A 27,486-nucleotide genomic window follows, 5' to 3' on the forward strand; every position below is an offset into this window, starting at 1 on the left:
CACAGAGAGAGATTGTAAGTCCTCGTTAACTGACCCAAGTGTCATTTCCTGTTTCCTTTCACCAGCACTAACATCACAGCGACTCTGTGTCCATTAAACTAAGAAACTGAACCTGAAATAAATCAGATCTTAACATGTGAGAGTCTTTCCATCTTGTTCCAACATCTGGATCATGTCTCCAAGTCACCAAGCAGCTGTGGATGGTTCTGATCCAGCGGTAGGTAGAGATCCATTAGAGACAGCAGCTGCTACAATATTCTACTGACCACATGATGGCGCTGCTCATTTACAGACACACAAACTGAGATCAGATCTCAAGTGCTGGCTGGGGACGCATGTGGAGACACATTTAGATTAAGACCAGGTGGAGACACAGGATGGATGTTAACAGAAGGTCTGAACAGAGCTTTACATCCACAGTTTAGTTCTAGTACTCTAATTCCACAGCTACTGTTTCTGCTACTACTTCTAATACCTCTACTACTGCCCCCACACCACCCCCATCACCCCCACCCTGTCCTGCGTCCCTCTCTCTCTGGGTTAATAGCTCTAATTAAAGGCCAGGCGGGGTTTGGCCGGTGCTCAGGACCAGACGAAACGCTGGAACAATTCTGTCCTTTCATTCATGAAATTACCTCCTACACTGTAACCTCCAGGCCCCACCTTAGCTTCCACCTCCCCCCACCTACCACCCCCCCCACCTACTCCCCCCACCGTGAGACAAGCTAACATTTATATTTGGCAGTGAGCTCTGTGGGACCCTCTGATTTATCAGTTTCCCCCGGATCAATGTACAGATTTTCATTCTTCCTCCTTCGGCCAGAGTTCAGGATCAGTCTGATACCTGAGGTCCTGGCAGAGAGGGCGGGGGTGGTGGCGGGGTGAGGGGAATTTGCAAATTGAGGTTCTTGGAACGCACACAAAACATTTTTTCCTCCCGAGCATTGGTTTCACATGTCATCGCTGTCATTTAGAGCTTCTTCAGAATAATTCCTCTAAATGATTGGCTGCTCGTTTTCCTCCTGATGATTCTGGATCTCTGACTCTGTAGAAACCTCTTTAATCAAATAACAATCCCTGTTTTTCGTCTGTCTTCAGATTAGTTGAGCTAATTCTGAAACATACCTCCTTAGAAACTACAAAGATACCCCCCGTGGTTCAGGTACCCTCTGGATGGGAACCACTGATGTCCTCCTGGGATTATTATTTCTGCCAAAGACAACAGCTTCCACGGTGGATTATAGCAGCGGCCAAGGCAGCGTGGTCTGAACGCCCCGGGGCCCGAGGGCCAGATAATAAGCAGACCATCACAGGGACTGTTTGATGAGGGGGTTGTTGTCGGGTCAGGAGCTGGGATTAGGCAGGGAACTGAGGGGGGACAGGTGCAATTAGCCCTGAGGTTACGTCTGCTGGGATATCCTGACAAGTCAGTGGTTTATAGGATGGATGGTGGATGGTGGATGCTGGCGGATCCACATCTTTAGTGCATGGAGCTGAAGGTGGAAACTGAACTTGTTGAAGCACTGAACTACCAGGAACGTTTCAGTCAGTCAAAGGTCTGCTAACCTGGCCTGTTCACAGAGCTAATCCTGTTAGCATGCTAAACTTATTGGAAACTACCAAAATTAAGCCACATTAAGCCCCGCCCCCAAACGATCTGATTGGCCCTTTGTTGGAGCAGAATCAGTTCCCAACAGAGAGACTCCAAATAAACTTTGTGAACCTGTACGATGGAAGATGGAGGAAGGTTTTTAAAAGAAGTCGTCACCTTTGTCGTAATAAAATAATCCTGTAAGTGTCCTAGGTGTTAGTCCTCAGAGAACCTGGAGCTGGTCACCTGGTCCACCTGATGGTTCAGATGATGGATCCATGTTAGTCTGGATGATCACAGAGTTACAGAGGATCCAGGAGGCACAATAATCCTTAAACCTTAAGAAAATGAGTCAAAATGAATCAGCTGGTGGTGACAGTCCCAGCTGTGCTGGGGTTGGAGGGAGTTCAGGTGGAGGTGGAGGGCTGTTACTGAATGATGGATCTGCCCCAGAGCAAAGAGCTGAGGGAGGGAGGGAGAGAGGGAGGGAGAGAGGGAGGGAGAGAGGTGTCTGGGAAGAGTGTTGGGTGGAGCTAAAGAACCAGGGCTTTAATTAAACCAGTAAACTCCAGGAATCTGTCCAAAACCATCCAAGTAATCCACGAACAACCGTTAAGATATACACAATAAAATACAATATTACACGGCTATGTAAAGTTATTGCCCAGATATTAAGGATATTACAGTTTGTGTCGTGACGTCTACTGTTAAAATGTGACAGGAAATCACAGGTGAAGGTCAAAGGTCAGACTTTCAGGTGATATGAAGAACCTCGGTTAAAACGTTAAATCTGTTACTGTTACTCTTCTGTCCATAACCACATTAAGCCCCGCCCCCAAATGATGTGATTGGTCCAGCAGATCTTTGCTGGAGCAGATTCAGTTCCCAACTTTGAGACTCCACATAAACATTTAGTTTGCTTCTGTCGTTTCTGGCGACACTGAATACGTCGTCCATACGTTGACACTGTAGGATGAACCTTGACTCTAATCAACAGATACTAACTGGAGTGTTTGATGTGAACCACTCCTCCTTAGACATCTATCAGAAGACCTGCTGATGTGGAAGAAGCTGGGAGACAAACATCTAAAACATGGAGATGGTTCCATCCTGATTCCAAGATCTCTATTAAACAAATGAAGCTCATCTAAAACGACCCAAAATAAACCAGGACTATCTCCAGAACTATCCAGTCCATGTTCCTGACCCTGGTCTCTGTGGACCCTGGTCTCCATGGACCCTGGTCTCTATATGGACCCTGGTCTCTCTGGATCCTGGTCTCTATGGATCCTGGTCTCCGTGGACCCTGGTCTCTGTGGACCCTGGTCTCTATATGGACCCTGGTCTCTATATGGACCCTGGTCTCCATGGACTCTGGTCTCTATGGACCCTGGTGTCCATGGACCCTGGTGTCCATGGACCCTGGTCTCCATGGATCCTGGTCTCTATGGACCCTGGTGTCCATGGACCCTGGTCTCCATGGACCCTGGTCTCTGTGGACCCTGGTCTCTATGATAGGTCAGACTTCAGTGTCAGTAACATTGTGTCTGATTAATTAGTGATAAACTAAAACGTCTTCTAGATCAGAGAGTAGAAAACACCCTGATAGCAATGATATCATTCTGAACTCATTCAGCAACCCCTTGACTAGAACTGGACCAAGAGTTTAGAGAAATACCACAAAGGTTCTAGTAACAATAGAACCAGGCCCACTCTCCATTTGGACGTTTGGAGAACCAAAGAACCCAAAGTGTTCCACGTTGGGTTTTTACCTCTTGAAAGTGAATCTGGCTACAAAATCCTCCTGATTCCACTACAGGAGGCAACGTACACACAATTCAACCTCTGGACATTTTATTTCTCCTGGACATCATCACATTCTACCATTGTGATCATTATACAATCCAGAAGAAGATGGAGATTTCCTCCATGTTGTTCACACATGGAACTCCCCAGGGAACCAGTCACCAAGGCATGCTACATATCAATGCTAAGCTAACTTTCACTACTAGATGGCTGCATTATGGTAGTACCACCAATAGCCCACTAGGTGGAGGTAATGGACCGTGTATTGATATACAGTGATCAGATTCTGTCAGTCAAGTCACCATGTGGTGAACAGTTGATCATGTAGATAGACTCTAAACTAAAGGACCATATAAAAACAGTGTCAGAGGTTTTCTTACTTATGAATTAAACTATCAGCTTCACCTGAGGCCTCACACTGTTCACACTGGCTGATAAATACCAGCAGGTTTTCTATAAAAGGCCACTAGACCAGGCAGGTCCAGCACAGCAATGATGCCATGGAAAATCAAACAGGCCAGCGTTTTCTTTAGAGACGCCAGAAGCCTTCAAACAGACGCTCTAACGGTCACTGTCTGCCTCCAGGAAAAAGCAGCGAGTGTATTACATGCCAGCAGACAACGTGAAGACACAAAATACTCTGATTCTTCAGCTTTCATTGAGTCATTTAAGAGCAGTCAACAGGACTGGACCTTAAACTCTGAGTTAAAATATTCCCTCTACCTCACACAGCAAACGTTCACCACTGTCCTGGGCTTTTATGTCACTTATTCCAGGTTTTCTAACACTTTCCATTCAGTCTGTGTGCCTCTTTAATTTACACTTTAATTCATTCAACATTTACAAACCTCAAACTAAAACCCAGTTTATTTTCTCAGATTTTAATCCTTATACCCAGGATTTATTCTGGTTAGCAGAGGAAGGATTAATCTTCTGTCTTAATGGGTTCAAGTGCAAACAGTACAATTAAAACTTTTACCTTCCTGATCCAGTGGACCCTCCGTCTTCGTCTCCCCCGTCGAGCTGGGACGTCCAGCTCTCTCCTCTCCTCTCCTCGACACAGCGCTCTCCTTGTTTCTGTCCCCCTCCTTCCTCCAGCTCACACTACATCTTTATTCCAGCTTGCTCGTTTAATTCAGGAGATTCCACATCCAAAAATACAGCAGGCAGTTTAAGGCACCACCCTCCAACCCCGTCTATGAGCCAGCCTCCTCCTCCTTCTCCTCCTCCTCCTACTCCTTCTATCTCCCAGGACCGTCCCGGGGCATGAAGCCCCCAGCTGAGATGTGATCTGCGGGGCTCAGCCAGCAGCTGATGCTGGTGCAGTTTTTGCAGGTTTTGTGCAGGAGTTGGTCTGGTCATTACTTCTGGTGCCGTCCATCTCTGCTCCTGATCCTCTGCAGACTGAAGGTGAAACAAACTCTTGCCTGTGACTCAGGTCGGATTCCTTCTTTGCCCCCCCAGGTTTGCTCAGCCTCTCATTCCTCTGTGTTGTGCTGCAGCATCAGCTCCTTTCTGCATCTTCCGTTTGCAGCAGAGTCTAAACCCCTGTCCTCACACCGTCCCGTCTGGACGGCTGGCAGCCCGACACTGCTCCTTCCCTCCCCTTCCTGGACTCCCCAACCAGCTCCCTGTCTCTCTGCAATGCAGCCAGCAGCCTCCAACAAGCCTGGGGACTGTTTGACTGGAGCCCCCTCTTCTCTCCACTTCTCTGCCTGACTCAAAGCATCCTTTATGGACTTATTTATCTTCCCACCCTCCCCTCTCCTCCCCTCTCCTCCCCTCTCCTGCTCTGAGGCTGAGCTGCTGACATCCTGCAGGTTATGCCTGGGCCGACTGCAGTGTGCCTCGGAGAATCGATACGCCGCTGCCAAAGACACTCAAGTGCATTTAATTTGCGTCAGGCAACTAAATGCTCGTCACATAAATCAAACCTTTTTCATCTTCCTCTCCGACTCGTGGTGCGATGCTGTAATTACAGTAATAGACGTCTCTGGAAAAACACAGGGTCAAACTATCTGAAACAGAGATGAATGAACAAGAGGGTTTCAAGGGTTAAATTAGGAAAGGTTGAGCAAAAGACTTAAATAAACTTTATTGATCCACAAGGGAAATTGTTTGGTCACAGTAGCTTAGTTGCACATAAAAAACACTCTGAAGAACCACAAGTAAAAGAAAGATTAAATAAAATAAAATAATAAAAGCAAAAAATGTACAGAGCATATGAACATGAGATGCCACAAGGCTCTATCCTTGGTCCTCTTTGATTTTAACTAAACTTCTTAAATAACTCTTTAATGTCCATTCTTTTCTACGTCGTGGACTCCTTTCCTGCTCAGACTTTGCCTTTGCTGTGTTTTAAGCAATAATTCTTCATCACAGACTTGTTTTAAAGGCAGAAACAACCAAATAAATGTTTCAAGGTTTCGTGGTTTCATGGTTTTTATTGTCATTACAAAACATGCGGCAAAGAAAAAGAGTGAAACTCAGTCCTGAGCTCCAGTCACAGCATGACGGAAAAAAAAGACATGGGTAAAACTAAATAAACTAAACAGTCTCAAGCAAGGATAAATTTATTAATAAATACATATATGGGTATGTATGTAGGTATTGGAGCTTCTCCACTTCTACTAAAGCCTCTAATTACCTAATCAATGCATCAGGCTCAGTCTCCTAATAAAATAAAATCTGTCCTTCAAATCACAAAACGGCTTTACTTTTCATCTGTAAAAAGGGTGATCAGCTGTTTGAAAGCATCAATGGCCTTGGTCATAATGTTGAGTGGTTCTAACTCTCTGATCCAATTCAGGATGTGATCCATTCATCGTTTTTAAGCTCTTTTATCTTTGATTGAAGAAGTTAAAGGTAAAACCTGTATGACCTGTCTGTCCCATTAAAAGATAAAAAGAGTCAACAGACCTCCATCCGATGCACAGCCGCCATCTTGACCTTGACTGTGATCAGTAGTAGCTGGAAGGCAGAAATGATTTTCATGTGGCGTCTCCTGGGACGTCCCCCCGGTTCTCCTTTACTACTGCCTCCTTAGATTGTTGGAACACAAAATAATTACCTGAAGAAAACATCAGCAGATAAAACATTCTGTGAATTCAAAAATACTTAACAGATTTAGCTAACTGCACGTACTACTGTTTTTAACTATGTAGCACTTCAGCTAACCATTTACTCCAAGGACAAATTAGCTAAACGTAGTAAATAGTTGTCTGTAAACAATAACATGCTAGCTGAACGTAGCTTACTACAGACAGCTACTTACTACATTTAGCTCTTCACTAAACCCACTTATTGTATTTTATGGCTAACTAATTACTTTTAGCTAACCATTGAAGCTACAACTTCAAGTTAAACAATTTACTACATTTAGCCAACCACTTCACTGACAATCAGTTAATTAGCTAATTACTTTTTGCTAACATTTAAGCTATTACTCTTAGCTAAGTAGTTACTGCATCACACTCAGCTATTTTTAGTCAATTAGTTATTACTGGTAGCTAATGACTGAATGCTAAACATTTATTATATCACTAAAACAACTACTTTAAGCTAATCATTTACTACATTATGCTTTTTTCATTAAGTATTTGCAACATTCAGTTCGCCACTAACACAGCTAATAGCTAATACACCTTAACCAAATATTACTTGTGAGCCTTTAGCTAAACACTTAATCCACTAACCTTAAAGCTAACTCCTTTCACCAATCATTTAATGTTTAATCTGCTGTTCTGTTAAGTATATCCTAGTTTAAATGTTAGCTAACAGAAATTGATTAAATTGTAATAAATAAAAGTAATAATTTTAGCTAGTAATAAAAGTTGCTAGGTCCACTTAAATGGATTAAGTGGTCAGCTAAATGTAGTAAATAACTGTTCATGATTAGTTAACTGGCCTGCTTTATGTGGTAAACAGTTGGTAGCTTAAATATTAGCTAAACATTGTTAAATTGTTTAAGAAAAGCAGCTAAAATGATATAAATGTTAGATAAATATAGTAAATATTAGCTTAAAGTAGCTTTAATGATTAGCTAAAAGTAAGTAATCGACTGAATAAAGCCTTAAATTAAAACTTATTAGTGAAAACAATCTTGGATTGTGATACGAGTACATTTGATAGGTGGACGTGGTTGGTTCCAAACAGACAAGCTGAACGAGACTGAGTCAACATTTCATTTTAGGTTTTTGCAGCTGATTTAATCAAAAGAACAACATCAGTGGACTTTAGATGTTTGTTGTATTGTGTTAAATATCTGGACTCTGTAGTCAAACAAACCTGCTGTTGTATGTGCAGCAGTAAATATACAATCAGTGATTCACTGGATTAAACTGAGGGCATCAGATGTTCAAGGCACCAATGACGCTAAAACCAAAGTGAATTAACATGAAAAACTTCTAGTTTTGAAGTTTCTTTCCATTTTAAGAAACTGCACAGTGAACGGTTTAGTTCTCCATTTATGGCTTCTAGTGACATTTGGACCAAAATAACTCAACAGTACCTCACTCTGAAAACATCTAAAAACAATGTGTTCAACTGACACTTACCTAAAACAGACTTCACTCTGGATTACAAGGTTTCTGTTAGCAACAGTAAAAACACATGATCTACAGTCAGCACTGGATGTATCTGAATCTATTTAAATCATCTTTATTTGCTGTTTATTCCCTTTATCAACAGAGATGTTTGTTCCTCAGCAGTGACCTGGTTCCTCTGAGGATGGAAGCAGGAACTTAGAGATGGACACTTTAACACTCATTTTAACTCATTAGTTTTTGCCATTAGCTAATGCTACCCAACTGATAACAAGCTAACCAGCCAACAATTACTTTATCAAACCATTTATTCCATCACTTTTAGCTGCTTACTCTGCTTTGCAACCATTTAAGTTGTGAAGCTGAAGTTTGCTCTCAACATAAAGCACACTAATGTTTGAAATGTCCTCTTTTGTTCATGGCAGTTTAACGAGGAAATGAATAAAAGGAATATTGGCGATTAGAAATGATTAATTTAAACACAGGTGTGTCGTGTTTCAGTGATGGTGCAGTGTAGAGGCCTGAAGAGCTTCCTGCCTCGGTGACACCTTGACTCCACGCCGGAGGAAACATCCATAGTCTGCAAACAGCGCTGGAGCTCCTTGTGTCTGCCTGTTGTATGTTCTCACAGGGGGAGACGTGGAGGTCATGCCTCATACAATGTTAGCCTTTTGCTCAGTGCATGAAACAAAAGAAGGAATGTCTCATTCCTCTCCGTCAGCCTCGAGGCCGGCTCTGTTCAAACCCTCCAGGACCTCGTTTACATAAAGCAGTCCAGCTTTTGTTCGGTCTCCACTTCAGGGTGAGGTTAGTATGTGCTGAAGAAGAAATCATGTCATCTCCTGATTACCACCGTGTTTTCAAAGACGTAAAGACGAAGCCCCGACTCTGACAGGGGTCACGCTGGACACCTAGAACAAACCAGAGATTTAAGAGAGTTCCTACTTGGCCTCTCGTCTTTCATCACTCACCCGATATCACTGAAAACAGGCAAACAAAAAACAGGAAGTCATTAACTGGAGACAAACGTCCTGCTTTAATGTCATGTATGTGTTAAGATGTAGAAGCAAATGTAAAGTAACAGAGGACAGACATGAGCTGACTTCTAGTGCTTCAAAAATGCCCGATCCTACAATTCCCATAATGCACCACTTGGTTTTCATCTCCTACTCAAGTGGCTCGACGGAGTTAAGGCCGAAAAACAAGATGAATCCTTGAAAATGAAAGTTTATTTTGGAAGTGAAAGGAAAGTCCTCTACGTTCTACGGCAGGACAACAATCTTCTTCTCCAGCTTCTGCTCAGGAAAGATGAACCTCCTCATGACGTCGTCCAGCTCCTCCAGAGCCAGCTGGGCATGAAGCACCGCCACCTCGTCCGGGTCCGAGCGAACGACCCACTTCAGAGCTCGGTACAGGTCCAACAGAACGTCCCTGAGAACCTGGAGAACACGGAGACAGAGGTTAGAGGGACGAATGTCCTCGGAGGACGGTTTGACGTACTTTTATCATCTACAGTGATGCTTAAAGGTTTTAGTTTTCTTCAGAATGTTCTAAAATGAGCCAATATTACATATCAGAGAGGAGCTCCTCTAGGATCCAATCAGAGTCCATGTGTTCAGAAGTGTTTCCATCAATGTAATGAGACTCAGGTGTGGTTCAGGTCCTGGTTTAGTTTCAATAAATCAGAGATTTGTCTCAGTCTGATCTTCACAACACATGTTTGTGGACAAAGGAGCTTTCTGAGGAGCTCAGAGAAAGAGTTGTTGTTGCTCATCAGGCTGGAAAAGGTTCCAGAACCATCTCTAAAGAGTTTGGAACCCACAAATAATCCACAGTCAGACAGATTCAGAACAAATGGAGAAGATTGAAGACGACTGTTAAATCAGGAACTAAAGAAAAACTTAACGTGTGAGACTTTACAGCTTGTTCTAAAATATGGATCATCTCCCCAAGTCCTGAGGCAAGAACTTCTCGTCTTTTTCAGTGATTCTGACTTGGTCCAGCTCTCTGGTCTAACCCCTGCTCTGCTGTTCCCATGCCTCCTGTGTATCATTAGATGACCTTCTCCAGATGTTCCAGTAATGACAGGACCTGGACTGGGACTAGCAGCTGGACTTTAAATCTGCAGCCGTGGCAGCGTCTCAAAGACCCACGTCACACCTGAACCAGGTACAGGACGAGGCGGAGCTAGAAAACTTGACCTTCCCGTTGTCTTTTTCCTTTTCTCTCCATATCTGCATCCAAACCCTGAAAACGTGTCTTCACTTGAAATTCGTTAGTTTTTGCGCTGCAGGTCGAACTAAATACTTTAATCTGGTTAAAATGAATTCTTCTTCATGATACAAACTGCAGCATAATACAGATTAAATCCAGAGTCTGTTTATAAGTCCAGGTGTAGATCCGATGCTGCGTGTTCATTTATTTCCTGTTTTAATGTCATTTTAGGCTCATAGGTTTTGTCTGAAACTACTTCATAATAATCCTTATTCTGACTCGTTTCTATTCAGAGTGTGGTTCTGATTAAGTAGAACAGCTACACATTTGGAACACGGAGAAGAATAGCAATATAGTCCTGATTTACTCTGGAATTAAAGAAAAACTTCTCAAATGATTCTCAAACAGAACACAGAGTTTGATAAATAAATTAAATTACATCTGTGGAGGTTCATCAAAAACAAAAAAACAAAGCTGAAACAGAGACCTCTGGACGTGTTGGTTTCATGAACAGCTTCTTTGAGAAAGTTGTCTTGGTTTCATCTTGTTTTTTTTGGATCAGATGAAACTGAAGCCAGTATCTGATCTACTTCCTCCTTCATTAAAGTCCAGTGGCTGACAGTAGAAACCAGAACAGTCTTCGTCTTGTCTCAGAAACAAGCGTCTGTCCACTCTGAGGGACGACAGTCGCCTTCAAAAGTGGGAACCGAGCAGCCCCCAAAGTCCTCGGGGCTCCAGGACGTCATGGAGCATGAACCTGGAGCTGGAGGATGTTTAGGAGGAATATCATCTGATAACCATCGGAGGCCGATAGATCTCAGTCCTCCAACCAATCAGAGCAATGACAAATGCCTCAATCCTCTAAAGTGATTTCACTGTAAATATCCATACGACATCCAGTCTGAATGTTGCATGGATGGAGGAGAGGAAACAAGAAGATTTATAATAATATTATTATGAACTAAAGGCCCAGTTTACATCCTGGTTGGAAGCCACGTCCAGAGTTCCTCCACCTACAAATATTTGAATGGAAGAAGAAAGTTTGTCTGGAGTCTCTCTGTTGGAAACTGATTCAGCTCCAGCAAGGATCTGCCGGACCAATCAGATCGTTTGGGGGCAGGGCTCAAAGAATTAGCTTTTAACTAAATGCTATTTCCAAACTTTAGTTGTGTTTGTTGTCGTCAGACTGAATCCTGAATAACTGTACCCCAGTTTTTATCTTTGTGGTCGTTTTGTTTCTGATCTTGGTGGTTAATCACAAGGATTAGGGTTACTAACTAATCTATTCAGATAATAATCTGTGGATGATATTCTAGTATGGGTATTCATCAGTTAGGGATGATACCAGAAATCTGCTTTTCTGAATCCCAGAGGCCAAAGAGTTGCTGATGTGATCTGTGGACGCCTTAGAGACGAATGAAGGTGAAACCGTGAGAAAGCTAAAACCTGGAGCGGCTCTAAAGACGTCGTTGACACTGATTCTGGGTGAGAAGCCAACATTTAGTCCATAAACCCAGAGAGGACGGCAGGTGGATGGGGGCTGGATTACAGGAGCCGGAGGTTAAAGGGACGGAGGCAGCGAACGTCCTCAACGACCTGAAGTCTGGCAGACCACCTGGGTCCGGACGGAAAATTACAAGACGGTTTACCTGGAGCTTTGTGGAGGTGACGGAGAACAAACCCTGGAGTGATTGATCTGGTTTTAACTGCTGGTCAAAGGTTCATCCTGCTTTTATTTTACTCACTCCGTCTCAGCTCTCATGAGTTTAAAAGGTGACAAAGAAAAATAGTTTGAGCTTTAATTATTGATGTGGAATCTGGATGTTTTCATTTTATTTAACCATTAACACAAGTTTATCAAATTATTATTTATTCCTCTATCAGTTTTATCCAATGATTTAAACCTGTTACTGTTATTACTTTAACTATTATTATCCTTCAAATTTAAGATGTTTTAAAGTTTTACTGACACATTTAAAGTGACTTAATACGTGATTCTGGATTCTGGGAGTCTCGGCTGAAAACAAATCTATCTATTCATAAAATCATTGTTTAGACTTTTTAAATGTTTGTCATTTCCTCCATCCTCTCATTTAATCAGGTCTAACTACTGATTCCACTACAGGAGGCAACGTACACACAATTCAACCTCTGGACATTTTATTTATCCTGGACATCATCACATTCTACCATTGTGATCATTATACAATCCAGAAGAAGATGGAGATTTCCTCCATCCTCCATTTTTTTTAACTGTTCAAATAAATAACCAACACTTTTTTAGTGATGCAACATTCTGCAGAACCCGGTATCAGGTCCGTCGGGTGGACAAGGTTAAGGGGTTTAACCTTTGTAGGTAAATGTGCATATGTGTGTGGTTGAAGACACGGTTTATATGGTTTAGTTTGATCTAAAATGGATGATCTTTTATTGTCTCTGTGGATGAGAAACGTATTGAGGAGTTTGTACCTGGGTGGTTTTGTCGCTGAGGCCTCGGAGCAGCAGAGCGATGACGTGGACGGCAGCTCTCCTCACCTCGGCCTCCTTCTCTGTCTTTATCAGAGCCGTCAGACACGAAGTCAGCTGCACAAGAAACACACAAAATAACACATTCACTTTAATATAAATGTGTCTCCACATGCGTCCCCAGCCAGCACTTGAGATCTGATCTCAGTTTGTGTGTCTGTAAATGAGCAGCGCCATCATGTGGTCAGTAGAATATTGTAGCAGCTGCTGTCTCTAATGGATCTCTACCTACCGCTGGATCAGAACCATCAACAGCTGCTTGTTGACTTGGAGACATGATCCAGATGTTGGAACAAGATGGAAAGACTCTCACATGTTAAGATCTGATTGATTTTAGAGACAAAGACTCAGATTAGACCTGAACCCTGAAGCTTCATCCTCTCTTTTAAAAGGCTCTCACTACTAATGAACAGACATCACTGATTCATGTGATCATTTCTACTAGTGGTTGAATGAATGAGTTAAACTCCTCTTCCTCAGATCAGCCCTGTTGAGTAGGTGGTCTTTAATGTGACCCAGGACTCATTGTGTGTTCACACTACCAAAGGAAGGAGGTCACGTGTCCCAGACCACCTCCACATGTGGACTGACACCAGATCAGTGTTCACACCTGGACCTGTTTAACCTGGACACTAGAGACTAGATCAGTGTTCACACCTGGACCTGTTAAACCTGGACTCTAGAGACCAGATCAGTGTTCACACCTGGACCTGTTTAACCTGGACTCTAGAGACCAGATCAGTGTTCACACCTGGACCTGTTTAACCTGGACACTAGAGACCAGATCAGTGTTCACACCTGGACTTTAAGATGATCTGAACCAGATCTAAACAGGGACTGAGACAAACAGCCAGAATTATTGCGTCTGAGTTTAGACTCTGGACCACAGAGACAACACTGACACCATCAGGTCAGACTGCGATTTACAACATGACCTTCCATCATCTTCATTCAGCATCGAGCTTTATTTGAACATGTTTGATTCTTCTGAAGAGTCACTGACAACCTGAGGGTTAATTTAACTGCTGAGGTCAACACCAAAGCTAAACTGGATGGACTGATGTCCAGGTTCATGAATAAGCATCCTGTTCCTGCTGCTGACAGAGCTGCTCTTTCACGCCATCAGGCTGCAGCAGCATGTTTCCTAGAAGCTGCTGACCGCTGCAGCAGCCAGGAACACACATGTGAGGCCGTGGGCCGTGATCAAAGTCTGTGAGTTCATGTTTGTGCAGCCCACACAGGCTCCCCCGGACCTGGATCAAATCCCTGAACGAAGAGGACGAGGTGACATTCAAAAGAAAACAGTCCAGTCATATAACTTAATCGGTTAATCTGTTGTTCTAGTTGATTGCATCATGTAGACAGTTCATGTTGTAAACTTAAATAAACAAGTCTTTGACCCATTTGCTTTTGTTTTTCTGCTAATGCTAATGCTAAGCTAATGTTCTCTTTGATTTTTCTTCAAACATGGTCGACTGTCCCGTCTTAAACTACAGATCTGTCCTGATCTGGATAAATAAATTATTATTTTACTTGGTCTCTGAGACCTCTGCCCCACCCACATCATCATTCTAGTCTGATCCTCGTCATCTGCCCCCTGGTGTCTAGAGGCTCCAGAATTACACCTTATTTAACGTAGAATTAAATCACATGCTGATCTGGTGCATCAGCTCTCACCTCCTGAGCCAGCGGTCCCAGGGCGTAGTCCAGTCTCTGACAGAGCTCCCCCAGGTTGGACAGGCTGCTGGCTCGGACGCTCTGGTCCAGGTCTCTGGTTCCCTGCAGGAAGACGCCCACCAGAGGACGGCCAAGGTGGGGGGCCAGCTCACCTGGAGGAGACGAGTTTTATCAGATTTATCAGGCTGTGAGGAAAATGATGCTGCAGCTTCTAATAAACCCAGCAGCATGTGTCTATTGAAAACCAACGTGTTGTAGTCTGACTTCTGAGAATCAGAGTCTGGATTTTATTATTGTTTCAACCAATGCAGATAAAAATGATACCTCCAACCAATCAGAGACATTTAAACAAATCAGATGACCTGCATGACTACTGTTACTCTACTGTCCATCACCACATTAAGCCCCGCCCCAACACAATCTGATTGGCCCAGCAGATCTTTGCTGGAGCAGATTCAGTTCCCAACAGAGAGACTGCAGATAAACTGTTGACATTAGATTAGATTAGATTATACTTTATTTATCCCACAACGGGGAAATTCACCCGTTACAGCAGCAGAAAGTGTAATATATCGCATATATATTGAATACGTCGTCCATACGTTGACGCTGTAGGATGAACCTTGACTCTAATCAACAGATACTAACTGGAGTCTGATGTGAACCACTCCTCCTTAGACATCTATCAGAAGACCTGCTGATGTGGAAGAAGCTGGGAGACAAACATCTAAAACATGGAGATGGTTCCATCCTTCTAACGAAGATCTCTACAAAACACATGAAGCCATTCTGTCCATCACCACATTAAGGTCTGGCCCCAAACGTGACTAAACGTTTATTGACTGAAGGTCAATCAAACGACCACAAAGAGAGTCAAAGGGCTGCAAGAGGAGATGGAAAACAGCTACGAATAAAACTACAACAAGACACGATACCATCACTGAAAGATAAAACGACCACAAAAAGGTGCAGAGAAACAAACGGCTGGAAAAGCACCGCAAAGAAAAGCACAAAAACAACCACAAAGAGAAACAAGTGGCAGTAAAAGGATTCAAACTCACGACAAGAAGACACAAAAACACAACTAAAGTCTGGAAATTAGACTATTAGACCACTAGACTGAGTCTGGCATTAGTTAGAAACTAATTCATGAAGCTCGGTCTCATCCACTCCACCAGACTGATCCAGCTCCACTCCCACAGTGAACGCTACAGGACGTCATTCATCCTCTACTCTATCCAGCTGGACAACAACAACAACAACAACAGAACTCCATGTTATTCATGTTAATGCACCTTATTAATCCTTCCTATGGATAGAATGTAGATTTACACCTGTCTCTATTTTTTGTACATTTCTTCAAATTTAATTCTTTGACCCCATGTTATCAAAGTGTACTGGAGTGTTTCAGTCGTACTCTAACACCAGCGCTGACTGTCTGCTAGCAGCTCGTCCTCTGGTTCTGTCTGGTGGCTCAGACACACAGCGTCCTGATCCAGCTGGCTCTCATGTCCATGTCTCAATAGACATCTGTGACGGAGCTAATGAAAGAGAAACACTGTGTGTGTGTGTGTGGGTGGGTGTGTGTGTGTGTGTGTGTTAGTGTGAGTCAGCAGCTGAATCAGCCTGCGTCATAAACCTGCAACACATCCCAGCCGGATGCGACACCTCCACGTCCTCGTCCTCCAACATAAACTGTATCAGCTGCAGAGAGGTTCCCTGAAACAGCACCAGAGCCAGACATTCATTCATTCATTCATTCATCCATTCATTCATTCATTCATTCATTCATCCATTCATTAACTAAACATTTACTCAGGCGAGTCCGTTAAGAAAACCTTCATCTTTACAAACAGTCTGGCATAAGACAAACCTTGGCCAGCCACAAACACATCGGCTCTCTGCTGAGTGTGAAGCGTCGTCCAATCTCTCGGCAACGATATAAACCCCCCGATTGTCCCGGAGAAGTGGTACGAGGGCAACCTGGCGCATTAAACCAGAGCAAGAGGGGCAAAAAACCAAAACAGGAGTTTCTATCAGGGACAGGGTCGCCTCTGACAGAGCTGGGCCTGGAGAGAAGCCTCCACTGTGCCGATCAGCTGCTCATCTCCAACAGTGTTTACCACTCACACAAAGTCTTTTCTGTCTGTTTGTGGCAGATTTACGACAAACATACGTTATCTGAGAGAAAGCTGCTCCTTTGAAAGGACCTGCAGCTGCATTTAGAGCTCACTCATCAAGAAACAGATCACAGGCTGAAGGGGTAGTGTGACGGTTCAACACAGAGTCTGTTTAAAGCTGCAGCAATTGATGTTTTTGAACACTAGGGGGCAGCACAATAAGAACAAACACTTTATATATTCATTCTTCTTTTGGCTCCATGTTTGGTCACCACCAGCTCCAAAGACAAATATTTCACCCTTTAGCTGCTGAATGTGTCTTTATATCGACCAGCTGGTCTCTAAGTGTGTCTACTGGTAAATGAGCTTATTCTGATACCTGCTGAAGGAAAAGATAAAAACTACAAAACTACAAAGATCTAAAAGATGTCAAACTGTTGAACAGCTGCTTGTTGACTTGGAGACATGATCCAGATGTTGGAACAAGATGGAAAGACTCTCACATGTTAAGATCTGATTTATTTATGGAGGGAAGGAAGGAAGGAAGGAAGAAGGAAGGAAGAAGGAGGGAAGGAAGGAGGGAAGGAGGGAAGGAAGAAGGAAGGAAGGAAAGAAAGAGGGAAGGAAGAAAGAAGGAGGGAAGGAAGAAGGAGGGAAGGAAGAAGGAAGGAAGAAAAGAAGGAAGGAAGAAGGAAGAAGGAGGGAAGGAAGAAGGAAGGAGGGAAGGAAGAAGGAAGGAAAGAAAGAGGGAAGGAAGGAAGAAGGAAATAAGGAAGAAAAGAAGGATGGAAGAAGGAAGGAAGGAAGAAGGAGGGAAGGAAGGAAGGAAGAAAAGAAGGAGGGAAGGAAGGAAGGAAGAGAAGAACCAGATTCCCCAAAGTATTGGACCTTTCCTTTACGTAACAACATGGACATTAACGTCCAACGTCTCTAATCTGCTCCCACAAACCCAACTATGGACCAGGACCAGGACCAGGGCCAGGACCAGGACCAGGACACGATGCTCACCCATCGCCCGGCTCGCCCTCATCAGGACCTCGCCCACTTTCAGCCGGGTTTCCAGGGAGCGCTCCTTGTTGGATGAGGGGAGGGAGGGGCCACGCTGGAAGTCTTTCAGGAGCCGTTCCAGGATCCTGTCTGGGTAGGAGTCAGCCAGAGCAGCCAGACCTGAGGACAGTTTATAATCAGTTAACACTTTATCAGTATTAGCATCACAGCTAGCCTAGCGGGGGCGTTACCTTGAATGGCTGACAGGTAGATGAACGAGTCCTCATGCTCCAGGTTCTCCAAGAAGAGCTGCAGAAGACATGAGCACCATTTATTTATCATACAGAGTCTGCTTCTGACACTTCTGATGTGTTGAATCAATAACTGGAGCAGGGTGCATGCATTAAACCAGCCATCAAAGGGAATAATCCACATGGACAGCGTCTGTCTGGGGGGGGGCTCAGGTAAAGTGACGAGGGTCTACTGATAATCAATAAAAGGGGGTCTGTGCAGAACCAGCAGGGGCTGAAGCTTCTGATGACAGAGAATAGTAAATGAGTTGGAGTCCTTTGTTGTTGGTAGAACCTTAACAAGGCCCAGGAGAAGAGGTTCAACCGCCTCATTTATTATACATGTCCCAGGAGACACACATAAGACCAGTAATAATACATGTTTGAATTCTGGTCCTGAACTCACCGTGAGGACCTTCTCCTGGGCTTGGACCGCCTCTGGGTCTCCGTGTTGCACCATCTGGGTCAGGACCCTCAGGGCGAACGCTTTGGTCGGCACGTCCGGGTCACACGCTTCCAGCAGCCAATCAGAAAAGGGCTTAGTATATGAACGAGGACTCATTCCAGACCCTCCAGAGGACGGTGGGACTCTGCCGTGGGCGTTAACAGGTGTCTGTGAGTGGTCTGCTTTAGTCTGAGTCGTCGTCTCAGGGTTGTTCCTGGGCGGCTGAGGGGCAGCGGGAAGGTTTTCAGGACAGTAGGCGCCGTGAGTGGCAATGACGGCTCTGAGGTTGGACGCCAGCTCCTGGACAACCACGTCAGGATGCTGCTGAGAAAGTGTCTCCAGAGGGGGGAGCAGCCTCGACATGGACGAGTAGTCGTCTGCAGTAAGCTGTGAAATTAGAGACGACTTAATTCAACATGTGTCCAAAGAGGCTGAAAGAGGGGCAAGTGTGAATGTACACACGAGTCAACCTTTGGACATTTTATTTAGCCTGGACATCATCACTGGGGAGGGAAACCAGTCACCAGGGCATGCTACATATCAATGCTAAGCTAACAGTCACTACTAGATGGCTGTAATATGGTAGTACACCATTAGAACACTAGACTGAGGTGAGTACTGTGTATGAAACTAATGTAAAGGGATCAGATTCTATCAGTCAAGTCACCATGTGGTGCACAGTTGATGTAGAATCATGTGGATAGTCAAAGTTTGTGTTTTCTCTGTTAGCTGAGGCTAGCTGGTTAGCTGAGGCTAGCTGGTTAGCTCCAGGAAAGAGTCGGTCTCTAGTTTCTAATGACACCCAGCATGGCAGAGTGGAGCAGAGAGGATTGTGGGTAATGCAGATAACGTGTTAGGTGAGTGAATACCTGAGGTCCAGAGAGCAGCGTGGCCACCAGGCCCATCCCCATGCTCAGAGTCTGACTCTCCACTGGGTTCTCAACACCTGGCCCAGCAGCCTGATTGAGGCCAACACATGCCCTCTGGAGCAGAGACACCATGAAGTCCACCACCTGCAGAGAAACCAGTCTTCAGCTCGTTAACCAAGATGAAAAATATTCCTCAACGACCGTTTCTTCTGTAACTGAGATGTTGACGAGCTAAAGCTGATGATAAAAACTATGATGAAATGTTAATGAGATGAGAATAGAATGTTATTTGAATGTCGGACGTTCAAGATACATGATCTCTTCGTACAGGCTGACTGTCTGTCCTGTGATTGGATAAATCTGATCTAGCTAGCCAAAGCTAGCTAGCTGCTACTAGCCCTGTGTCTACAGATGAGGAGGAAGGAGCATCACTCTGATACTGATGCAGCCTCCATCACGGTCACTAAGATAACTCTGAAGTTAAAGAAGTCTCATCTAAGAACTTTACTAGTTACATGAAGTTAATGACCTCTGACCTTTGACACATAGTTAAACAGCAGACAGTAGAGTGGATGATGGATTAGCATTTAAATGATCCAACCTTCTAAATGATCAAAGCTGATAAGAGATCAGTGGATTCACATTAAACTGGTCTAGAGAGAGAAACTCTGATTAATGTTTAGTCTAAAGACGACAGATTAAATAAATGTTGTTAGTGTCAGTTTGACTAAATGTGATAATTAGAAGTTGATAAAGATGCAAAGACTTTTAAAACTAGACTAAAACTATGAAAGATAAAAATGACTACAGCTGCATCTCTCAGCATTCAGTCCTTATAAAGACTAAGACGTCATCCAGTGAAGTGAGGTCAGTTTATCAGAGACGTTAAACAGCAGAGATGAAGCACACGGCCTATTTCTTGTGGCCTACTTCCTTTACCAGAGCTCCCTCTGGACCACCGACCGATTTTTTAACTATGCTGTAGGTGGGTAGGAGTGGCCTCAGGAGGCTGAGCGGAGACACAGTAGCTGTCTCATTAAATGTGTCCCTTAAACAAAACAACATGAATTCAGGACGTCTCCGTCTCACCTGGGTGGTTTTTCTCAGCAGCTCGCTGTGCTCTAGAGACTCAACCATCGCCGCCAGCACCTGCAGCAAAGCCAGCCTCTGGGCTCGTCTCTCTGCTCCACCCACCAGACGCTGCTCCACCTCCAGCAGCGTCATGGCCGACACGTCCAGACGTCCTTCGTCCTTTGTCTCCTCGTCTGCTGCAGCGGCCCAGCTCGTCAACTCCTGCAGGAGGAGCAACGTCAGCAGAGGTTAGAGTCTGAGCAAACGCCAACACAATATACAAGAGAACCTGATCTACACACAACAGGAAAGAAACCACTTTAAACCAGATCAGATGTTTCATTCAAGTCCAGTCACAGGTAAGACGTACCTGTTAAACCAGACTCTGGCCTCTGGTGTCCAGACCTTAACATTAACATCCATCCTGATCTGGTCTCTAGTGTCCAGGTTAAACAGGTCCAGGTGTGAACACTGATCTGGTCTAGTGTCCAGGTTAAACAGGTCCAGGTGTGAACACTGATCTGGTCTCTAGAGTCCAGGTTAAACAGGTCCAGGTGTGAACACTGATCTGGTCTCTAGTGTCCAGGTTAAACAGGTCCAGGTGTGAACACTGATCTGGTCTCAGTCCACATGTGGAGGTGGTCTGGGACACATTCCTTCCTTCCTTCTCTATAATAACTAACATCATAAATAAATCAGATCTTAACATGTGAGAGTCTTTCCATCTGGTTCCAACATCTGGATCATGTCTCCAAGTCAACAAGCAGCTGTTGATGGTTCTGATCCAGTGGTAGGTAGAGATCCATTAGAGACAGCAGCTGCTACAATATTCTACTGACCACATGATGGCGCTGCTGATTTACAGACAGACAAACTGAGATCAGATCTCAAGTGCTGGCTGGGGACGCATGTGGAGACACATTTATATTAAGACCAGGTGGATGGACAGGTGAGACCAGGTGAGACCAGGTGTTGGTGTGAGGTGTGAACGGGGGGCTTATGTTTTTAATGATGCTGGATTTATATTAAGACTGACTGGAAGTTCTGTTGTCAGACAACCTCACATATCCCACATTAACATCCACCCTCAGGTGAAGTTGGTCTGACAGTCAGTGGTTCTTTACCTGCAGCAGGTCCAGGAAGAAGTCTCCTGGCAGGTCACAGTCTTTAAGTTCAACCAGCAGATGCATCAGACACTCCAGCCTCCACTGTTCCCCCGACAGCTTCTCGTAGAGCTCGTCATCCTCGTCGCTGGAAGCAACAGCACAGAGAAGTTATGCTGAGAGTCTCAGGAGCTCTCAGAGGATCTGTTGGCTGAGCGTCGTCACCTGCAGCCGTCTCTGGAGCTCAGTCTGGCTCCTCCATCGCTGCCAGGGATGAAGTGGAAACCTGCCGCCACCTCCTTCCTCCGCCCCTGTAGACCTGAGAGCTGCCTCAGAGCTGACAGGGCTGCAGGCGTCTCAGCGTGGCTCAAGTACCACAGAAGAATCTCCTGACAGGGGGCGCTGTGGAGCACAGAGGACGCACTCAGAATCACAGTTGACCTAGCCTTTACTTAGCCTGAACAAGCTAACGTTAGCCGTCTTCTAACCCTTCTCCACTTTATAAAGCTGCATTGTTTAAACTACAGATCAGTCCCAGCTACTATCAGAGAGCAATCATTTACCGGAGGTGGGAGACGTTCTGCCTGGTGAAACAGAAGAGTGTGAAGACGACAGGAAGCAGTTCTTCTAGAGCTTTGAGAAGAGACGATGATGGACTGTTTCCAACCACAAAGATCTGAGAGCATCAGGAGAAAACACAACAACAGGAGTTTGACATCTACGGCTCTGTAGACTCATTGTAATAAACACTGAGTTTATCTTTACTTGGGTCTGAATCAATCTTTCCTTACGATCTTGAAGTTATATTATCAGCTGATGATGCTACGTTAGCTTCTCGCACAATTCTGGTTGTAGTTAAAGTTTAGTTCATAAATTCATTTCAGATTTATTAAATATACAAAAGGAGCTTCTTATTAACAACAATACAAGATCAATCTGCTCAATGAGAGGAGAAAACTAATAATTATTTATTTGGTTTAATTGGTTTGGAATCAGTCATCAGTGTTTGCTGTGGGTCAACTAAGACTAAAGGTGATGAGCTGAAACACATTCAGTTTTGAGGATGTCAGTTTAACTTTGGGCTGAAGATAAAGGAGGAAAAGATGTCTAGACTAGTTTAGACTGGACAAAGACATTTTGTCTTCATAGTCCCGGACTTCCTCACCTTGTACACGTCCTCCACACATTGAGTCAGCTCAGACTCCTCCACAACAGCCGGGGAATCACCGTCATCTGGAAAACACATATACTGTATGAACTGGAGAGTTACCACATGATTCTACATCAACTATCCACCACATGGTGACTGGACTGATAGAATCTGAGCCCTGTGTTTCAGTTTCATCCATGGTCCTTTGCCTCCATCTAGTGGTCTAATGGTGGTACTACAGATCATGAAGTTAGCTTAGCATTGATATGTAGCATGCCTTGGTGACTGGTTTCCCTGGGGAGTTCCATGTGTGAACAACATGGAGGAAATCTCCATCTTCTTCTGGATTGTATAATGATCACAATGGTAGAATGTGATGATGTCCAGGAGAAATAAAATGTCCAAAGGTTGAATTGTGTGTACGTTGCCTCCTGTAGTGGAATCAGTAGGATTTTGTAGCCAGATTCCCTTTCAAGAGGTAAAAACCCAACGTGGAACACTTTGGGTTCTTTGGTTCTCCACATGTCCAAATGGAGAGTGGGCCTGGTTCTATTGTTACTAGAACCTTTGTGGTATTTCTCTAAACTCTTGGTCCAGTTCTAGTCAAGGGGTTGCTGAATGAGTTCAGAATGATATCATTGCTATCAGGGTGTTTTCTACTCTCTGATCTAGAAGATGTTTTAGTTGATCACTAATTATCCACTCCTACCTGAATGAACAATTCTCCAACCTGCCTATGATTCCTCTTACATTTTCAAACTGTCATGTAACATCATCAGTTTGTATCATCAGATTCCACATGTACACTTTAGTCAGATATGTGTATCTATGACAGATGTATGTTTATCTTGCTGTTCTCTTCTCTCTTTCTTCTGTCTGTACCCGGCTGGCCTTAGGCAGATGGTTCCCTCCATGTGAGCTGGGTTCTGCTCGAGGTTTCTTCCCGTTAAAAGGGAGTTTTTCCTTGCCGCTGTTGCCTTTAGGCTTGCTCTGGGGGTTTCAGGCCGGGTTTTTGTAAAGCGTCTTGAGACGATTTGTATTGTTATTGACGCTATATAAATAAAATTGAATTGAAATTGAACTGAATTAATTAATCAGACACAATGTTACTGACACTGAAGTCTGACCTATCCATGGAGACCAGGGTCCATGGAGACCAGGGTCCATAGAGACCAGGGTCCATAGAGACCAGGGTCCATGGAGACCAGGGTCCATACAGACCAGGGTCCACAGAGACCAGGGTCCACAGAGACCAGGGTCCATAGAGACCAGGGTCATGGAGACCAGGGTCATAGAGACCAGGGTCCACGGAGACCAGGGTCCATAGAGACCAGGGTCCATGGAGACCAGGGTCATAGAGACCAGGGTCCATAGAGACCAGGGTCTGGAGATAGTCCTGGTTTATTTTGGGGTACGTTGTATTTAACATGTAACACGTGTGGAGATGATGCAGCCTGTTACTGACTGGAGGTGACGGTGCAGCAGCGGTGCAGCGGAGCCAGCAGAGGGCCGAGCAGGTACTGCCGGGCAAAGCTGGGCCTCTCCTGCACCATGGAGAGCGCCGCCCTTGTGGCCACACGTTGGAACTGTCGTGCCGTCAGTTTGTCTTTAAAGTGCAGGAGGTCGAGGATCTGAGGATCAAACACTGACTTTAGTTTTTTTTAACACAAACGAAGACAAAGACGGACAGGACAGGAGGAACCAGAGTGTAGCTGACCTGAGGACAGACGAGTCTGAAGTAGACGTCTGCTGAAGACTGTTGAGGACACGCCACCAGGATCCGAGCTACAGCGTCACATTTCCTCCAGTCTGACTCTCCCCCTGCAGGACAGACACTGAGCTTCAGTTTAAGATGTTTATTAAAATAAAAACCTTGTGTTCTCTGCTCCAGAAATGTTCTGGTCATCCAACGCTGCCATAAACTCCCTAACCCTCTCTGGAAGATGTTTCTCCTTGACGCTGTCTCCAGGAAACTTTTCTCTTCTTTTAAACGTTCAGTGTTTGTTGTTGTTGTTTGGGTGCAGCCTTTGACTGAGTGGACTCCATGGATTCTGTTTAGATGATCAACTACTACCACCGCACCACACATCCACAAAACAAATAACTACGAATGTCCTGGCTTGTCTGAAGCCTGTATCGGTTGAAACACGTCTGCTTAGACTAATGATTTATTTCTAATCATCACCAGTTTGCTCAAACATGTTGTAAAAATAATTTCCACAGGTCTCCTCACCTGTCCCTCCCTCCAGGATGGCTCTGACGACAGCCTGCACACCGTTAGCCTGCATCAGACGCTCAGACAGCAGCTGACCACACAGACGCCTCAGCCAGGCTGGAGCTGATCCCAGAGCTGCCCTGCTGCTGGAGCCGGAGGATCCACCAACGGGACCAGACTGACAGGACACAACACAATGAAGGAACATGCAGGTTTACCAACAGTCAAACAGACTTTTTAACAGATTAAAACTCTTCATGAGCACCTGCTTGGGTCCACCTTGGAGGATCAGCAGCTCCTTGATGATGATCGGCTGGTAGACTTTCCCTAGGAGGTTTCTCAGGGCGTCTTTGCACAGTCGACATTCCTCAGCACTGAGCGGCTGGAAGGTCCAAGAAGAAAAACAGAAAGACAAAAACATCTTAGTAAAAATTAGGGATGTCCTGATGGGGGGGGGGGCAAACCAGGCAAAATGAATGGATCAGAATCAGGCTTCGGCCAAGTCTCATCTTCTGTAGTTATTTATTTTAGGTCTGACATAAACCAAAACCACGTCCCTGTAGCATCAAAATGTCTTCTTCTCTTCAGCTAACATCAGAGCTGCCAAAAATCTAAGAAGAAGAAGAAAAAGGAGAAAACTTCTTCTTCTTCTTCTTCTGTTTCAGTGGCTTCATCTTTCCATTCCCTGGTGTTTACTTGTTCATGTGTCACTTTAACAGAGAATGAAATGATTACCCTGTCCTCCTCTCGGTGCGGCTGGTGTCCCAGCTGACACAGCGCTGCCATCATGTCCCCCAGATGTCGTGTGAAGACCAGCGTGGCCAGAGAGGACAGCTCTGCCAGCTGCAACAGGACATTAGTGGTGGTAAGAAGGCGGCGCCCCCCGGCAGGCCCCGCCCCCCTGCACACTAGTTTTTCCACCATGGCCCCGAACGCTGACCTGCGTCCCAGAGGAACCCCCACTCCAGGGGCCAGGTAGGGGCAGAGCCCCAGAGAAACCACAAACTGCAGAGCAGCCCCCAGCGTCTTCTGCTGGGCCACGCTCAGGACGTCTGGCGGTAAAGGCGGAGCCATCTCAGCTGTGCGGCGGTTTGCTGCAGAGGGGGGCGGAGTCTGCTGGAAGCGTTCCAGCTCCTCAGAGAGGTGTCGCGCTAAGGCGAGGAGCAGGAGCAGACACTCCTGCACGAAGGCCCATGAGACGTCCTCGGTATCGCTGCAGAACCAGACGGCCTCCGCCTTCACCTCCTCCCTCAGCCTCCTCACCTCCTCAAAGCTGCCCTCGCTCTGGAGCTGCTCCAGGAGAAGGGCCCTGTTGGCCCCCAGAGCCGCCAGCAGGACGTCCTGTTGTGAGGACTGAGCATCGTGCACAGACGGCTCTGCAGACAGTAACACATGGGAGTTAACTCTGAACTGAACCGCTGTCATTAAGACTTTACTTTAGACACTAAACTCATTTTATTACTATATTAATTAAATTCTAGTCATGGAGAGACACCAGGATCCATCTAGTGACAAACTCACTGTCAAATAAAGTTCTTGATTTGTTTTCAGCAGCAGTAAGTCTGCTTTAGATTTATTACTGAACAACTACGTTCATCTTCATCTAATTTTTAATTAACTCTGACTAGGAGGTCGTGACCAGAGGATCCTGAGAGTAGACAAAGAGAACCCAGACAAATACATGAAACTGAAATATTAGACTCGTTTATTTATTTATTTATCCAGGTAAAATGAGCCAATATTACATATCAGAGAGGAGCTCCTCTAGGATCCAATCAGAGTCCATGTGTTCAGAAGTGTTTCCATCAATGTAATGAGACTCAGGTGTGGTTCAGGTCCTAGTTTAGTTTCAATAAATCAGGGATTTGTCTCAGTCTGATCTTCACAACACACGTTTGTGGACAAAGGAGCTTTCTGAGGAGCTCAGAGAAAGAGTTGTTGTTGCTCATCAGATCAGTTAACACCTGACAGTGGAAAGTAAACTTAGTTTCTGTGAATCATTAAAATCACAAAAAAAAAAAAAATGCCTTTTTTACATTTGCTAGTTCAAACCCAGAATACACAGACTGACTTAAATGTCAATGTAAGGATGTATTTTAACACAGGTGAGCCCCGTGGAGCTAAAGCTAAAGCTGCTACATGCTTCAGTTTAGCTTCGTTGTAACCTCATAAACTTACCGCCGAGTGGTCTGGTGAGGACATTTAACGCCGAGATGATACCGGAAGTCATCTCGCCATCACGCAGACCGCTAACGCTTCTTTTAAAGTTCCTAAACGAGCTCCAACTCCCGTCTTACACAGAAACTGACTTAACTTTGAGCCGCTAAAGCTAAAAACATGTCATAACGGCGCTGAGAGTTTACGTCATAGCGCAGCGACCTCTGGGATTGGCTGACGCTGCGTGGCCTTCACAATCAAGCAAAGAGCGTCGTAATTTTACCAGAACATGTACGAGCATTTGTTTTCAAGTCAGAATAAACTGATGTTTAATTACCCAACGGACACTTAATGAAGTAGGAATTATAAAACTACAATTATTACACAGATTATAGATAAAAGTCACCATAGTCAGTACATCACAATAAAGTAAAAGAACACGATGATGTATCGTCAGGATGTACTTAAAGTACCCACAGTGAAACGTTTACATGTGCTATAAGATGTCTGTAATGAATAATCAGAATTTAAAATATTAAATATAAGTAAAAACAGATTGAACATTTGATTCATTGTCCTGCTACTTCTCTCTCTGGTCCCTCTGTAAGGAGGTTTTTAATCATTTCAACCATATACAGCAGGAGCAGTACACAATGAGAAGTTGAAATGTGTTGCACACATCTTTGTGCTGTAGCAAGTTTCCATTTAATCTTGGATCAAT

The 27,486-nt window shown here is 44.6% G+C and overlaps 1 protein-coding gene across 1 annotated transcript; it reads right to left on the reverse strand.

Annotated features, from left to right (window-relative positions):
• Nucleotides 1-7,534: 7,534 nt before the first annotated feature.
• tango6 (transport and golgi organization 6 homolog) lies at nucleotides 7,535-26,941 on the reverse strand. The gene is made up of 18 exons (XM_084555722.1): nucleotides 26,787-26,941; nucleotides 25,344-25,984; nucleotides 24,874-24,990; nucleotides 24,627-24,786; nucleotides 24,111-24,214; nucleotides 23,859-24,024; nucleotides 22,409-22,476; nucleotides 21,807-21,919; nucleotides 21,469-21,645; nucleotides 21,265-21,391; nucleotides 20,159-20,362; nucleotides 19,070-19,213; nucleotides 18,162-18,587; nucleotides 17,717-17,774; nucleotides 17,487-17,645; nucleotides 14,359-14,510; nucleotides 12,625-12,738; nucleotides 7,535-9,380 (listed from the first exon to the last, which is right to left on the reverse strand). Exons 1-18 carry the CDS (start codon nucleotides 26,836-26,838, stop codon nucleotides 9,204-9,206), a joined length of 3,159 nt encoding a protein of 1,052 aa, XP_084411848.1. The 5' UTR covers nucleotides 26,839-26,941; the 3' UTR covers nucleotides 7,535-9,203.
• Nucleotides 26,942-27,486: the final 545 nt, after the last annotated feature.

This window comes from Chelon labrosus (assembly GCF_963514085.1).
Source record: "Chelon labrosus genome assembly, chromosome: 11".
NCBI lineage: Eukaryota > Metazoa > Chordata > Actinopteri > Mugiliformes > Mugilidae > Chelon > Chelon labrosus.